We start from the raw sequence: 15,756 nt of genomic DNA, 5'->3' as shown, positions 1-15,756 counted from the left end.
TCATGCAAGTCACAGAGCAGAGCGGCTGTCTGTGTTGTCATGTTTTATTTCAGGGGTGGAGGGCTTAAATTACAGTACTGAGGCAATGGTTAAGATAGAAGTCATCTTATGCGCCAAATTATTTGTCATTTTAACTGTTACAGTCACAAAAACTAACTTGACCACTTTTTCAATGGGCAAATGAATGTAGAGGAACAACCAACAAACCAAAGTAAAGATACATTTGCAGTTTCATTACATTAAATTACATTATGCCAAAACAAACCCCCTTCCAGATCCTTTAAGTCCAGGTGAGGCCTCCTGGATCAGACTTGTTTGTATAGCACGTCTCCCAGGTGCTGGATCCGGGGAATCTGGAGTCAAAGTCTACACCCTCGAGTGGTTGTTGTGCTTTTGCAGATCATTGAACCGTTGGGAGTGTTACCCAGACCAGGCGAACCTTCTTCCATTCCTCCATGGTTCCAGGTATTTTTGGTGATGGGCAGGGTTCCGCATGGATACCCTGACCAATTGGCATTAATACAAATGGTCGAGGCACGCGCCGGATCACCGCCCCATGTGACATCACAAATTTGCAGAGTTAAAAGGCGTGCCAAATGAGTTTACTGGCTTTACCCGGGGATATTTTCCACCATGAACCACAGCGTGAGGCTCTGATTGATTACATTCATTCGATATAACAGGCAAAAAATTAGGTCAAGGAAAATAAGATGCCTTGTCTCAACATTTAATCTGTGACCTCATTGTTTGACCTTTTATCACGCTTTTTTTTTTTTTTTTTTGCTGGGGGCGGAACCAGAGAACTTGGGATTTATCCCGCGCAGGTTCCCACCCGGACTCATTTCGGTGTCGGACAAAGGGAAGACGGGGGAAACCGGGAAGCCGATCGCTGGGACACAGGGAGGATGTGGCTGCTGCAAGTGTTGGTTCCTCTCCTCAGACTCTACATGTGCGGAATCAAAGTGCTTGTGTATCAGATGTTCAACAAATCGTTTACGTTACCAGGTCAGTCACATTTCCGTCCGCACTAAGGACGTACTTCTTCTGCGTGACGGCTTCCGTAGGGGAAAAGAACAGTTTCTGATATTGTTCACTCATCATCAGACGAATAAGAATTATAAAATTTGTCCTCACAGTGTTTTTTTTATCTTGTAATTATGTCGGTCAGTTCGGCGTAAATCTGATCATATTAATGCGGAATTAAAAATCATTGTTTGACGACAGACGCGCAGCTGAACGTTAAATCGACGATATTTTGAACGGAGTTTGGTGGGAAGAGCATGCCGGCTGTTCCTGAAAGCCAAAACACTGTAGTCACAAATCACAGCTCGCAAATATGCAATTTGATCGGATTGATTTTGCATATTCTAGAATAGTTCCGATTTTAATAATTATTATTAATAATAATTATTATAACAACAGATTTTCTATGATGATGTCATCATTTGATGATTATGATAAGATACTCTTACCTTGTTACCCAATGCCAGACCATGAAGACATCCTGATTATTGGCAGACTTTGTTAATGAATGAAAAAGTTTCCTCAATCAGTTTAATCAACTCTTAACGTGTATATTTAAATGCCTCATTGATGAAATGTTTCCTCTTGAGAACTTCTGCTGGTCAAACAGACAGCGATGGCACGTTAAAAGGAACACCAGCCCGTATAGTATTCGAAAATTAAACGAGCTGACGAGGATTTCCCTGCCTGTCTGAATAAAGAAAGACCTGTCCTTAGGGTCTGGGAAAACCCACGTCTGGACTTTCTGTGGGGAAGACAGAACGGCTGATCCCGTTTAATCCGCTCAGTGTGAAATTTGACATTTCTGCGAAAATAAGGGAACCCACAAATGTTTCTGCAAGTCTGAAACAAGAGCAAATAAGAACTTGGGGGAATTAACCCCAGCAGGTGACACAAACTTTTATTTTTATTTAATTTTTTTTCCCCCCAGATTCAGGGAGGTGCTTCTGTCGTACTTTTTGGCTCCTTTTGTTTCCATACCATCAAAGTGTCCCCTTTTTCCAGAGTGAAATGTTAGGCTGCACCCGAAAACTTTTTTTTTTTAATTTCTTTTATTTTTAAATTTTTTTTAATTTTTTTGGGGAGCACTCTGATAGCTGGTTCAATGGAGCCATCACTCGCTATTTAACAAAGGCATAAATCACCCATTCTCTCGAGGTTATTTATAGTATAGGTAGAAGAATTGACTTCCCATAAATAGTGTCACATTAGCACGCACCAAAAATGCGAGCAATTACAAATTGTCCTCAGATCAATTCACGGACTCGATGTGTGCACTGCGCTTCCTCCCCATCCCGCTGAACTTCCTGAACTGATAATTGCAGCCTAGTTCCTGACACAGGCGAGATTACACCCCCAACTTTGGTCCTTCCTTTGTCAGTGTCGCTCGGTCTCTATTGACCAAAGATGTGAGGGTGGGGGGGGGGTAGAAAAAAAAAAAGAAAAGCTGCTGCTCTGTTTTTCTGTCATGTTCTGGAGCAAACAGTCTTTGATTGTAAGATTTTAAGTCGCGAACCAAATTGGAATTTAGGTTTCAAGCATGTGATGCCAGAGTGAGAAATAATGCACTGCAGTCAGACAAAGAGCTGATTATTCCTCCGGGGGTGCGGGGGGGGGGTCATAATCTTATTAGCTTTCAAAGAATGTCCGTCACTTAGTGGTTAGTGAGGAGATTTCTGAAAGGCTTGTTACACGGGATGTCCTGCACCATAAAAAATAATTAAAAGGTCTGCATTGTGATTTTTTTTTTTTCCCCCCCCATGAAATATCAGCGAGATAAATTAATACAGGAAATACTTAGCTACTTTGTCAAACAGAGAGAAACCAAGCAGCGAGCATATTCTGGATATTACAGGGGGCTAATGTACAGTAGGCAAAACAGGGGATGTTAGATCTCTTCTTCTAAAAAGAAAAAGTCACGGTCCACTTTTTCTGCATCCTTGAGACAAATAATGCTCCGGTGCCTTTGGTTAAGTGGTAAAATTTTTTGTTATTAGAAATGAAAAATAGAAGAGAACAGGCGGCCGTATCTTTTAGACATCCATGTACTGGGGAACTTCTTTTAGTCATTCTCAGCAACCAACATCAGTTTCACCGACTGCGTGCACTTTGGCTCGGTGCAGAAACAAACCTTCCGTGGCCGTCGGGGAAAATAATGCAGCGGTGCCGTTGCTGCGTTCTGTCTGAAAGCCCATATCACCTGGCTTTATATACAAAACACAGATATTGACCACTTTAACATGGTTCCTATATTGTCAGTGACATATTCCTGTGTTTGTAAAAAAAAAAAAAAAAAACAACACTTTGTGTGCATGGAAATGTAGTACACTAATTGGACTGTTTCTCCCCTTGCAGCATTCAGCAGCCGTCAGACTAAAAGATTTCAGGCTTCCTTATTTCAGGTTGCAAATGCTGTGATGCTTTCACCTACCTGTAAATATCCTCAAATGTTTATTTCACTGTTCTTGTTAGGTGCGCTCTAGGTGAAGTCATCAAAGTGGATCGCTCAGCAAAGGATCCGATGGAGGGTAAAAGTTCAGGACCGTCGTGCTCTGGTCTCAATCTGGTCGCACACCCACGAGCAAAGAGCAAAGTCTGGAAATACTTTGGCTTCGATACGGATGCAGATGGCTGCATCTTGCACTGGAAACGAATATACTGTCGCGTGTGCATGAGCCAGATCGCTTACTCCGGCAACACCTCCAATCTGTCCTACCACCTCGAAAAGAACCATCCCGTAGAGTTCAGCGAGTTTGTGAAAAGCAACACGGACCAAATGCGCGAGGCGTTTGCCACGGCGTACTCCAGGATAAAGACGGAGCCTTCAGGTCAACATGGTCAGCTACAGTCCCAGGACACAAGCTTAAGGCAGAGCATTGACTATGAAAATAGACGACACAATGATCTTACAGTAGCTATTATCAATTTCATCTGTGAGGGGCTTTACCCGGTCTCTGTAGTTGAAGAGCGTACCTTTAAGGCCCTAATGAGTACCATTGACCCCGGGTATTCCCCGCCCAGCAAAAGCGAACTGGCCGTTAAATTGGTTCCGCAGCTGTATTGTCGTACCCGGGACAAAGTCTTCAGTGAGCTCACTGGGGTCATGAACTGTGGCGTCACTACGGATCTCTGGCAGAGTCAAACCCAGAACAGAACGTACATCTCGCTCTCTATGCATTCCGTTAACTACAACGCCACAGCCGGTTTCTCCATGACCAACATGTGCCTCAAGACGTTTGAGGTCCAAGAGGAAAACACAGCAGAGAATATTACCAGGGCGATGTACGAGACGTTCGTCGAATGGGGGATAACCCATAAGGTCAGTGGCGCCACCACTAATGGTTCGGTAGACATAGTCAAAGCATGCTCACTCCTAGAGCTGTCAGTGGAAATGCCTTGCTTCGGGCACACCATCAATCGCGCAATGGACGACGCCTTCCAGCTGCCGCGGGTCGACAGCTTCTTGGGGTGCTGTCGCAAACTTGTCCATCATTTTAGAGAGCACACCGCGTATCTGCTGAGGGAGAAACAGAAACAGCATGGCCTCGCTCATTGTGAGCTTGTCACGGACAAGGGTATGTCCTGGTTGGCCACGTTAGCAATGTTGCAAAGGCTAAAAGACCAACAAGCTGCTGTGACTGCGACGCTTGTGGAGAGTTCCAGCAGCCATCACTTCAGCTTTGATGGCTCAGACTGGACTTTACTGGAGGGCCTGATTGAAGTGCTCCAGCCTTTCAAAGTCGTGACTAACATGATCACTTCTTGCAGGTACCCCACCATTAGCATGGTAAGGCCTATACTTCATATGCTGTTGAGCACCAACCTCAAGTTCAAGGAAGGCGACATCAAAGAGATCAGCATGACCAAAGAGGTAGTTTCCAAGGTCCTGTCAGCCACTTATTTGCAAAACTTACCGCCATCGCAAGAGATTTCAACATTCCTCAACATTGCAACATTCCTGGATCCCCGGTACAAGAAGCTGCCTTTTTTGTCCGCTCAGGAACGCTCCAAGGTTGAGAGCAACGTCATCGAGGAAGCGAAGGCAATCCTAGAGAAGCAGATGTCAGACCAATCATGCCTTGATGATTTGTCCTTGCTGTCTCAGGAGCCGCCCAGCAAAAAAATGGCACCGCTTCAAGGATCTTCAGCTTGCAGTGCCACCCAAGACAACCCTCTGGCTGCCATATTTTGCCAGTCTGAAGCAGACCAGAGCCAGGAGGAGCTGCATGCCCAGGTGGTAGAGGAACTGAGCAACTACAAGTCTCAGAGGGTTCTCGGTCTGAATGAAGATCCTTTACTCTGGTGGTCGAGTCACGCAGCCTTGTTGCCCACCCTGCCTAAGGTGTTACAGAAGTACTGGTGCGTTCCCGCCACCAGCGTACCCTGTCACCGGCTGTTCAGTTCCTCTGGAACCGTCCTGTGTGGGAAGAGGAACCGCATATCCCCGGCTCTGGTAGATCAGCAAATCTTTTTGTATGAGAACTCGCGGAGCTACTACGAAGCAGAACTCTGTGAAGATGATATGGACAATGTTTGGGAAGGATGCAGTACTATGAGTCAGCCTGTTGAGTGAATGTTTTCTGAAGTAAGAGACCTATGTGCATGACTGATTTAAAAAATCCAGACACGTCAGTTGGTCCCTTAATAACCCCACTGTGAGTCTCGGCCTATATCTCCATGGAAGAGGTGTTGTGTAACCCAGGGAAGAGGAGGGTAAAGTTCAAAGGAACTCGTGCTCTCGTTTTACAATCTGGGCGATTGTGTCATTCTCCTGTCAGTGAGACAGAGCCAGGGAATGTTAGGCAAACATAGACTGGAAGCAGGAGAACTGGCTCAGCTGTCAAAAGTTCAGAAAACAGACTTCGGAACTGCTTTAAAGCACTAAAGCCTTGTTTATAATACGTTAACAGGAAATCTCGGTACCAGCTATAACACAACCAAACCCGCATGTTTTTACCTCTGCTAGCAGATGACACTAGGTCCAAACTAGAGAAAAAGTATTGGATGATTTTTCCCAGATGGCTCAGCATCAGGGAACGTGCGGCAGCTCGGTAGGAAACCTAAGTAATGGGGGCGGCGTCTCGTAGGCATCATCTCTCGCCACTCTCTCGGATTAACAGAAATTCAGCCAGCGGACAAGTAGGTCCGCCGCACGGACTGGGGTTTTTACTTTGGACAAAGGCAAGCTAGATTACTCCCGTTGCTTCCAGTCTTACCTGAGACTCCGACTCAGGCTCTCTGTATTAGTCACAAAAAAAAAAAATGTAAATCTTAAAAAAAAAAAAAAAAAAAAAAAAAAGCCTATAAATCAGCACTACGTATTTTTTCTAAGATATTTTGTTTTTGTACAAAAAAAAAAAACCTCTACCTAAGACTGAAGATTGTTGTTCCTCCATCAGAGTTGTGTTCTCAAATTGTCGAACTTGTACAGAAAATGTTGTTTATTGTAGTCGACGTAACAGCAAGAATCATCCATGGTATGTTTCTATTGGATTGAAAAAGAAATCCGCCGCCAGTTATTGTAACAGCAATAGCTGTGAGTGAATTGTCTGTTTTTTTTTGTTGTATTTTTTTTTTTTGGCCATGTCTGTTGCACTTTGACTTCTTTACCAGGATGCATAACGGAAAGTAATTACACTACACAGGAACACATATGTGTGTTTATAAAAAAAAAAGAAAAAAAAGAAAAAGTAAAAGACTTTTATTCTGAAACTCTCTCTGACTGGTTGATGCTCGGACATTGTTTTGAATTCCAAGGAGTTTTGCTTTGACGCTGATTTGAAGGCTTGTTTTCGTGTTCTCACGTGGTGCGCTCTCTTCCCCCTTCACGCAGTCTTGCCCAAGCAAAACGGAAGGGTTGCCATTGTGACGGGGGGCACCAGAGGAATGGGTTTAGAGACAGCGAGACACCTGGCGGGCCTTGGCATGCATGTTATCGTAGGTAGGCTACTGTCCGATCACGTCGGCAGCTGCTGCTCATCCACCCTGCTTTCAGCCTCACACATCTCTAACTGGCTAGCTGAACAAATAAAGCAGACATATGCAGTATAATTGAGGAAAATCTGCTTTGCTCCGCACATTTAGGCAATTTTGTTTTTGGATTACTGGAGGAAAGGTCATCACGGAAGCAGGCAGTAATTTATTTTCAACTTCATCCACGGGCAGTTAGTTGCACGGTTGGAGTGGTTGTCTACTGCACATCAATATTTTTTATTTATTTTTTTTATTTCATTTTATTTTATTTTATTTTTTTGTCTGATCTCCATCACCCCCCAGCTGGGAACGAGAGAGACGAGGGCAGAGAGGCCGTTGGCAAGATTTATGAGGAAGGCTGCAAGGGGAAAGGTAATTATGATTATATTGTTTATTTGTTTTTTCTTTTTTCTTTTTTTTTTTTTTTTTGGGGGGGGGGGTCAACAAATGGATCAGAAATCCATCCATATGGAGATCTACAGAGAGAAACAACCAGCCAAACTTGTGTTTATACTTAAAGGTAAAATTGGGCAACTGGGAGTGCAAATTGTACTTTGAATAAAATAAAAAAAAAAATTTTTTAAAAAGGCAGACAAGTGATCAAATGTAGAGAATAACGTCTTTCACCATTTGGCCCCAACAGGTAAACATATTATTTGACCGAATGCACAAACGTCATCGGCTATTGAAAGTCACGCGAGGCAGATGACGCTTTCAGAAAAGGCTGATGTTGATTTCAGATTTATTTATTTATTTATTTATTGGCAAAAACACCGTCCCTTCCGAGGATTTAGCACCAAAACATACGTACTCCAATCATGTAGCTGAAGAAATAGACTTTTTGATTTCTGTAAGAATTTTTAAAGACAACTATTCATGTCAAAGTGAAAGCAAAAAGTTCATTTTATTCTTCACCAAACTGCTCAAGAGCTGCCGCTTGGACGTCAGTGCGTCTGTGAAAATGTACGACTATCAGAAACGGTATTGGGGGGGGGAGAACAAAAAAAAAAAAAGGTTTAATGTGTCCAAAAACCATTCTGTCATCGCAGTGGAGTTCGTCTTCGTGGATCTGACCTCGCTGCAATCGGTGCGGCAGTTCGTTCAGGCGTTCAAGTCCAGAGGCCTTCCCCTCCACGTTCTGGTCAACAATGGTAAGACTTGATTAGGCGACCGGCTGTTATCGCAGAGTTCTGATAAAGTGCTGAGCGACTTCTCCCCCCTCTGCCCGGCTGTCCCCGGCACGCCCGCAGCCGGGACCATGCTCGTTCCCGAGACGCGGACGGTCGACGGCTTCGAGTTCCACTTCGCTCTCAACTACCTAGGCCACTTTCTGCTGACCAACCTGCTCCTGGACGTCCTGAAGAAGTCAGCACGACCGGGCTGCTGCTCCAGAATCATCAACATGTCCTCGGCCACGCATTACGCGGGAGTCGTGGACATGGAGGACCTGAACAGGAGGTAGGGGAAACCTTCAAATGTGGCGTTGGCCAGCTTTCATTCACGACGCTCTTTTATTTTGCTACCACAAAAAAATTATTTGCAAAGCTGCAGCAAGTCCAACAATCGCAGGCAGGATTGTAGCCCTGGTGCTGTGTTCTCTCTCTCTCTCTCTCTCTCTCTCTGTCTCTCTCTCTTTCGCTCTTTATCTCTGTCTCTCTCTCGCTCTCTCTCTCCAGTTCTCTCTCTCTCTCTCTTTATCTCTGTCTCTCTCTCGCTCTGTCTCTTTCTGTCTCTGTCTCTCTCTCTCTCTCTTCATCTATCTATCTGTCTGTCTGTCTCTCTCTCTCTCTCTCTTTATCTCTGTCTCTCTCTCTCTCTCTCTCTCTCTCTCTGTCTCTCTCTCTCTCTTTCTGTCTGTCTCTCTCTCTCTCTCTCTCTCTCTCTCTCTCTCTCTCTCTTTATCTCTGTCTCTCTGTCTCTAGTTATGTCTGTCTGTCTCTCTCTCTCTCTCTGTGTCTCTCTGTCTGTAGTTATCTCTCTCTCTCTCGCTTTCTCTCTCTCTCCCTCCCTCCCTCCCTCGGAATTTCAAATCCACAGGAATGAGGTTGAACCTGAACTGGCAGCGAGGGTACGGAGGGGAAAATCCTGTTAAGCAATCAATGCTTCTGAGAAAAAGCAGATCTCTCTCTCTCTCTTTCTCTTTAGAAAGATTTTAAAATCATCTGTGTAAAAATACTTTTATTAATTAAAAATACAGATATAAACATCATCTGTTTGAATTTTAATTAAACCCCCCCTTCCCTCGTCCGTCTCCAGGGTCTGCTACAGTTCTCATGGTGCCTACTCTCAAAGCAAACTGGCCCTGGTCCTCTTCACCTACTACCTGCAGGAGCAGCTGACCGCCGGGGGCTTTCCCGTGACCGTCAACGCCGTGGACCCCGGCATGGTGGACACGGCCCTGTACAACAACCTCTGGACGCTCGCACAGGCCATGAAGAAGCCAGTGGCCAAGATTTTGTTCAGGGTACAGTCAACTAAGATGAGACTTTTCCGACACTTCAGACAAATAGCTCCCCACTGACTGACCTATCTGAGTCCTTTTAGCAGCTTTTGGGTGACCCCTTTCCACTGCTCCTACTGAAACTTGTTGATGTGCCTGAAGTTTCTAAATGTGCCGCTCAAATCAAAAACAGATTTATTTGTATAGCGCCAAATCATAAAGTCACATCAAGGCACTTGAGGGAGGGAGGGAGAGGGGGAGAGAGAGAGAGGGACGGAGCGAGAGAGGGACAGAGAAGTTGGGGGGTTACAAACAACCAAACAAATGCTTGCTAAGCTGAGCTCTAAGAAAAACAGCTTTTTGCAGTCTGGTCGAGTTCACAGCCCAGATCTGTCCAAAAACAGGAGAACGGCAGTCCTCCTTTTACTTGTTCTTCTGGGGGGGCCTTTTAACTCAAAAAACAAACAAAAAAGTCATTTGTCATCATCAAATTTAGTCAGTTTTTATCCAGTTAGGGCCAAAACACCAGAACGGTCTGGACTGAGGCGGACCAGATTCATTCGAAGCCCACACGACTGCTAGATTGAGTTCAAGTAGATGGTCGCAGATGCCGGAGTCGCCTTTTTCTTCTTCTTGTTTGTCCCTCACAGACTCCAGCAGAGGGAGCGTCCACAGCCATCTACGTCGCGGCCGCCGCCGAGATGGAAGGCGTGGGCGGCTGCTACGTGTACAACGGGCAGAAGACGCGGTCCTCCGACCTCTCCTACGACTCGCAGCTCCAGGCCGAGCTGTGGAAGAAGAGCTGCGAGCTCACGGGCTTCCGGGAGGCTTGGCGCGCTTCGGACGGGCATCGCTGACAACGGACCCGCCTCATCCATTTCGTTCCCTTTTTTTCTCTCCTCACATTTGAGAGGTGTGCGTGTCTCATCTCATCAGCAGGTACAGATAGGGAACTATAAGCTGTATCTACGTTTTCATTTTTTATCTCGGTCCAGTTCAAAGTCACTGAACGTCTACAGCCACTAACTCGAGTAGAAGAGCTTCAGGATGTTTTATAATCATGTATGTTTACGTTTAATCGCATTATAGAAGCGCCGTCTGAGCTCGTGCACAACCACAATGCCTTAACAGTGTTTTCATCCACAATTGACTCCACTGATGTTTTTAATCATATAAATATATATATTTGTGATTTAAAAAAAAAAAAAAAAAAAAAAGCCAATATATAGATAAGACTTACACTGTCTATGAAATGTTGGATGTGTGTTTTCCAAGTACTTGTCTATCGTGAAATTGCACTTTATTGTGTTATTGTGATCTCAGTGGGTGCTACAGTTATTGATTATTGTCATGATAAGGAAGTGTGACCACAAAATGACCGTTTTTGTTTCTTTCCTTTTAAATGTGCAATGTCCAAATGGCAATGTGTGCCTCTTATGATGCAACGCAACACTTTGTGTTGTCCCGGATAAGAATGCGATTTTATTTAGTTTGACATTTTTTTCATTTCTTAAGTGTGGCCTGTTGTTAACTTAATCCTGCAATGTGCTATATATAGTTTCTATTCCAATCAAATGTCCAAAATTATATTATCTGATTGCATAGATCAACGCTTTGAGTGCCTTCTTCTGTTGCCATGGTAATATTGCCACTTTCTTCAGAGCAATCATTTCCTTTTTGCGTCCTCAATGTTGTTATTAATTTGGACAAGTTATTGAATCACATTTGACATCCGAGATGATTAGAAAACCAGAACAGCTGTAATCAGGTCTAACAAGGTACAACCCCCCCTCCCCCCAATAAATACCCAGAATTCAGTCTGTAAAAGCCGGTGAGATTGATTAAATGTTGGAAATGCGACTATGTCGATTTTATTTCATTAGACAAACAAACATCAACAGTGCAATTCAAATTATGGTACGGTACAATGGTGGAGGTTACCGTGCTAGCTCCTACAGTGAGTTAGAGTAGAAAATTAGAAAGGTTTGCTTTCAATTTGATAGAAAACTAATAAAAAAAAGAAGTTTGATGCTGAATAAAAAGTCTTTTCAGCGGTCCTGAGGTTTTGAAAAACTCAACATTGGACACTCAGCTTTTAAACAAGAGAGACGAGAGAGCGAGAGAGAGATCCAATGGAAAAGAAAAAAAAAAAAAGAGAAAAAGATGAGACAAACCACTGAATTCCTCCTTTCTGTCACAGGCCTTACTAATTTCAAACTTTGCATAAACCCAAAAAAATGTCCACGGTGTAAGCTGTACTCGTGGAACAATGTGCTTTTACAGTGTCCCTGTAAAGTAAGTAAACAATTTGTCAACTTTAAGTCCTGAGCTGTGACAAATGAGTGGATCCAGTTTCCAGTTTAGCCCTTTACATCCAAAGAAAAGAAGTGGAACTACTAAATAGCGAAAATGCTGAAATCCACATGTTTCTGGTCCTCTAAGGTCGGAAAAGTGAAATCACCAGAAGACCTTGCGCCCGTGGAATTTTGCCTGCAGGGATCGAGGCAGACTGACAACAAATGATTAGATTCAACGGCAGAACTGCCTTTTCTCTTCTTCTCTGACTGATAATCCTGTAGCACCGTGTGCAGCTGTGCCTGCTGAGCCAAAACTACACAGTAAGCAGCATATTTAGGGGAAATATTTGTTCAATCTCTCTGGCTATTAAGGATTAAAAATATATATATGTTTGCCATTAAAAAAATAATGACCCTTTCAGATAGTGCTCATAATTAAAAAAAAAAAAATAATAATAATAATAATCAATCCCAACTCAACTTCTTGCTTGTTCTGTTGGCCCAGTCTCTATAAAGATTTGTCCTGTATGTCTGTTGGTCTCACCCAAAGAAATGTGTCTTGGGTCTGGACATAAAGGCGCCTTTCGTGGACTCCTCCTGTTCTTCTTCGCCATCTTGGTGTGACGCGTTGTGGAGGATCTGCGAGGCCCTCCATCGGAGCTGCTGCAGTTTGGGCTTCATCCTGCTGAGAGAAGACCTCCTCCTGAGGGGTTTCTGTCTGGGCCGGCCCTCCTCGTCCGCAGGGTCGCAGTCGGCGGGGTTCAGCAGCCTGAGGGGCTTCAGGTTAGACTGGAGAACCTTGGAGAACCTCCAGCGGCGGCCATCCTCGCAGCACTGGCTCTCTGTTCCTGATTGCTCATAAGCCCCTATGATGTCCTGGATGTCCACGCTTGCATCAGTGAGGTACTGGCAGGCCTTCTTCCCATTGTAGTCCCTGATCTCCACGTCAGCATCGTAGGCCCCCACCAGCAGCTTCACCACGTCCATGTGGTTGTGCATGGCTGCCAAGTGCAACGGGGTGTAGCCGGCGTTGGATCGGACGTCAACGCTGATGGGGATGTGGTGCTGCTTGGCGAAGTTGCCGATCAGTGCTATGAGCTCGGGCTTGCCATGCTTCGCAGCCCAGTGCAGGCAGGTGAAGCCCGTGACGAAATCCTTCCTCAGGATCAGGCTGGGCTCGCTGCCGAGGAGGCGCTGGAGGTCCCTCCACTCGGCGTCCGAAGCACACATCATCCATTCGTGTTCCAGGGGGTCCAGAGCGATGGAGGTCCTTTCCTCATCCGGGTTGGAGGAGACCAGGGAGGCCGAGTCACTGTCGCTCCTGGAGGCCAGGTGGAGTGACCTGCGCAGGACCATGCTTCGCCTCACCTGGGGGGAGGTGTTCATCATGACCTGGATGAAGTGCCTGCGGCTGCTGGTGGGGGTGCCGTTGTCATCGCTGCCGCACAGGCTGGGCGCATCGGACTGCTCCCCATCTGAATCTGGCCCCCTGTGCTGGTCCGCCTCTCCCGGGCCTACCTGCGAGTCTGCAGGACTGAGTCCGGCAGGAGCGGAGTCTAACCCTCCGGTATGGCAGCTTCCTGCGGGCCCGGGCAGGTCGAACACGGATGCCTCAGCTGGGAGAGGCGACGCCTCGATCACCGCGATTTCAGGTATTTCAGGCGCTCCCCCGGTCCAAGTCCCCGACACCGATCCCGATCCCGATTCAGATTCAGACCCCCGCTTCGTGGAGACACTATCCGTGTTGCCCATCTGGCCGCAGTCCACCTCCTCAACCGTCCAAACAAACTCCGGAGGCGACGCGGGAGCCCTCACCTGGCTGTCACTTCCGTAACCTGAGCCCGGTCGTCTCTCCGCTGCCGGCCGGCCGATTCCTCCTCCTCCTCCTCCTCCTCCTTCTCCTCCTCCCCCTCTTCCTCCGCAGCCGCTCAGAGCTTGTCCCGCTCCCGTCCCCGCTGTCGCCCCTCTGTACTTCTTCCTCAGGCAGACATATTTAACCCCGTTTTCCGCCTTCACGAAGGCGACGCCGTCCACGCAGGTCTTGAACGCGTCCCTCGCCGCCGCCATCTTCCCGGGCTCCGGCAGCAGGAGCGCGGCCCTGAAGTGCCCCGTCAGCTCGGCGCTCCTCGCTCTGCCGCCCCGCTCCTTCAGAAAGTCCACAATATCCTCTCGACAGAACTCCATATTTTTTTATTTTTATTTTTATTTTTATGGCGGGGGCATAAACATGTCACCTCAACCCGCTCGGTCCTCCTCCTGCCTCGCCATGCCGGGATTAGACGTCACCAACAACCAGTCTGGTTCGGTCGAGCTGGCGTCTCCATAGCAACCAGAACCGGCTCAAGAGAGACAGCTCTGGACACGTGGACAAGTCACGGCCGTTGCTAGGTTACAGTTAAAAACACTCCGACCGAAAACGGAAATATAAACATATTCAAAATAAAAGCCCGCCGTTAAACTTAATGATAATTATGATTATACTTTTGTTGCTTTATTAAAGCTAAAAATATCAAAATCAAGCAATATTATTTAATTTCAATTTTTGACTGAAATATCGTTTAAAATACAAATAACTTGTTTGTTGTCTATGTTCTGAAAATGCCATAAAATATATTTTTATAAATATATATATTTATACTATATATATATATATGGACTCAGAAACAACTCGGAAGAAGCAGACGGTAATATTCATTTGTGGTTAAAACAAAACAAAACAAAACATTTACCTGATGTTTTTTATTTTATTAGTTCTTTGATTTACAAGCGGCTGCATGTATTTAAAAATGAAGTGTTTGAACACAAATAAAAGTAAATAAAGTAAATAACGATTAAATGAAGTGAAATTAAAACGGTTTTTTTAAGTAATTCGTTCATTTCTCTTTTCGGTTTTTTGACAGATGCACTACTCCACCAAGGAAATTGGTTTTTCCTCATTTGTGCAGCACCTAACCTGTCTCTTTCTGTCTTTGAAGGGCTCTCCACCTGCTGGAGCTCCACTCAAATATTCACCAAAGAAGACAAAAATAAAAATCAAATAAATCAAAAAATCTGGAGTTGGAATAAAGTTGTCCAAGCGTCCTTTCGGAGTGATTTCTAAACAGCAATAATTCTGAAAAAACATACGATAGATGAGTTCGTATATTGAAGAAAGATCTCAAAATCAAATTTTTAATTTAGTTAATAGTTAATTTGCGGAACACGCTGCAGAAGCATTGAATAAGCTTCAATTAACGTTTTGAAATAAATAGATGAAGACTAGAAGAGGTGAGGTCGTGTTTTGGCATATCGTTCAGATTGTTTAAAAATCATTATTATTATTTTCACATAATATACTTCTCATGTTCATGAAAAGAAAAAATTAAACATTGGATCAAAGTAAAAAAAAAAATAAAAATCGGTCACACCTAATATTTTAGCATTGATTCAATGTAAATAATTCATTCAAGTTTCGCTCGAATCTTTTAACTTAAAGTAAACTAAGTTCTAATGGCGAAGGAAAACAATCAATCAATCAATTTTAATTTGTCCGAAATTAAAAAAAAATAAAGTTGGGTCCAATCCTTTCAGATTAACCTGAAGGTTTTAACTTCATGTAAACTTTTTTTTAGAATTGTCTCAAATGAAAATGTAAACTGTCATAATTGAATATATATATAATGCATTAATTGCTTAAAATACAAAAAAAAAATGCTCTGAAAACATTTTTGATTAATACCCAGAACACATTCTTTGAGAAACAAACACTTTATTGTTCAATCAAATTGTTTTTAACGTTGTATTTTTTTTTTTTTTTGTATACAGCTTTTTGTCTTAAAAAAGTGACCAAAAAAAACAACCAAGTGACTCAAATAAATCACTTAATGAAATCACAGCAACGCAGAACGCCACAATCGCTTCAATAACAAATGCAAAACTCTGAAAATGATTGCATTTCAACGTGGTCGAAATAAAATACATTTTGGATAGCAATACAGTCAGAGAGGTATTTCAACGGGAATTATTCCATAAACTAAAATAATG

General features: G+C 44.3%; 3 protein-coding genes across 4 annotated transcripts; 2 read left to right on the top strand and 1 right to left on the bottom strand.

Annotated features, from left to right (window-relative positions):
- The first annotated feature begins 873 nt into the window (after window positions 1-873).
- Window positions 874-10,653, top strand: dhrsx (dehydrogenase/reductase (SDR family) X-linked). Of its 2 annotated transcripts, XM_029520165.1 has the most exons (7): window positions 874-1,005; window positions 6,857-6,964; window positions 7,300-7,368; window positions 8,046-8,147; window positions 8,247-8,454; window positions 9,253-9,460; window positions 10,087-10,653. In XM_029520165.1, exons 1-7 carry the CDS (start codon window positions 906-908, stop codon window positions 10,291-10,293), a joined length of 1,002 nt encoding a protein of 333 aa, XP_029376025.1. In that variant the 5' UTR covers window positions 874-905; the 3' UTR covers window positions 10,294-10,653. The 2 variants fall into 2 exon arrangements, with proteins under 2 accessions (XP_029376025.1, XP_029376034.1); XM_029520174.1 differs by lacking the exon at window positions 6,857-6,964 and having other exon boundaries at window positions 877-1,005.
- On the top strand, window positions 907-6,322 carry LOC115054760 (zinc finger BED domain-containing protein 1-like). The gene is made up of 2 exons (XM_029520140.1): window positions 907-1,005; window positions 3,496-6,322. The coding sequence occupies exon 2, from the start codon at window positions 3,545-3,547 to the stop codon at window positions 5,594-5,596; it is 2,052 nt and encodes a 683-aa protein (XP_029376000.1). The 5' UTR covers window positions 907-1,005; window positions 3,496-3,544; the 3' UTR covers window positions 5,597-6,322.
- A 416-nt stretch (window positions 10,654-11,069) lies between the features above and the next one.
- LOC115054770 (ankyrin repeat domain-containing protein SOWAHC-like) lies at window positions 11,070-14,008 on the bottom strand. Its single transcript, XM_029520151.1, has one exon. It carries the CDS (start codon window positions 13,915-13,917, stop codon window positions 12,274-12,276), a length of 1,644 nt encoding a protein of 547 aa, XP_029376011.1. The 5' UTR covers window positions 13,918-14,008; the 3' UTR covers window positions 11,070-12,273.
- Window positions 14,009-15,756: the final 1,748 nt, after the last annotated feature.

This window comes from Echeneis naucrates, chromosome 2 (genome assembly GCF_900963305.1).
Source record: "Echeneis naucrates chromosome 2, fEcheNa1.1, whole genome shotgun sequence".
Taxonomy (NCBI): Eukaryota; Metazoa; Chordata; class Actinopteri; order Carangiformes; family Echeneidae; genus Echeneis; species Echeneis naucrates.
The sequence above is the reverse complement of the archived record's forward strand: the minus strand, read 5'-3'. Positions and strand labels throughout refer to the sequence as shown.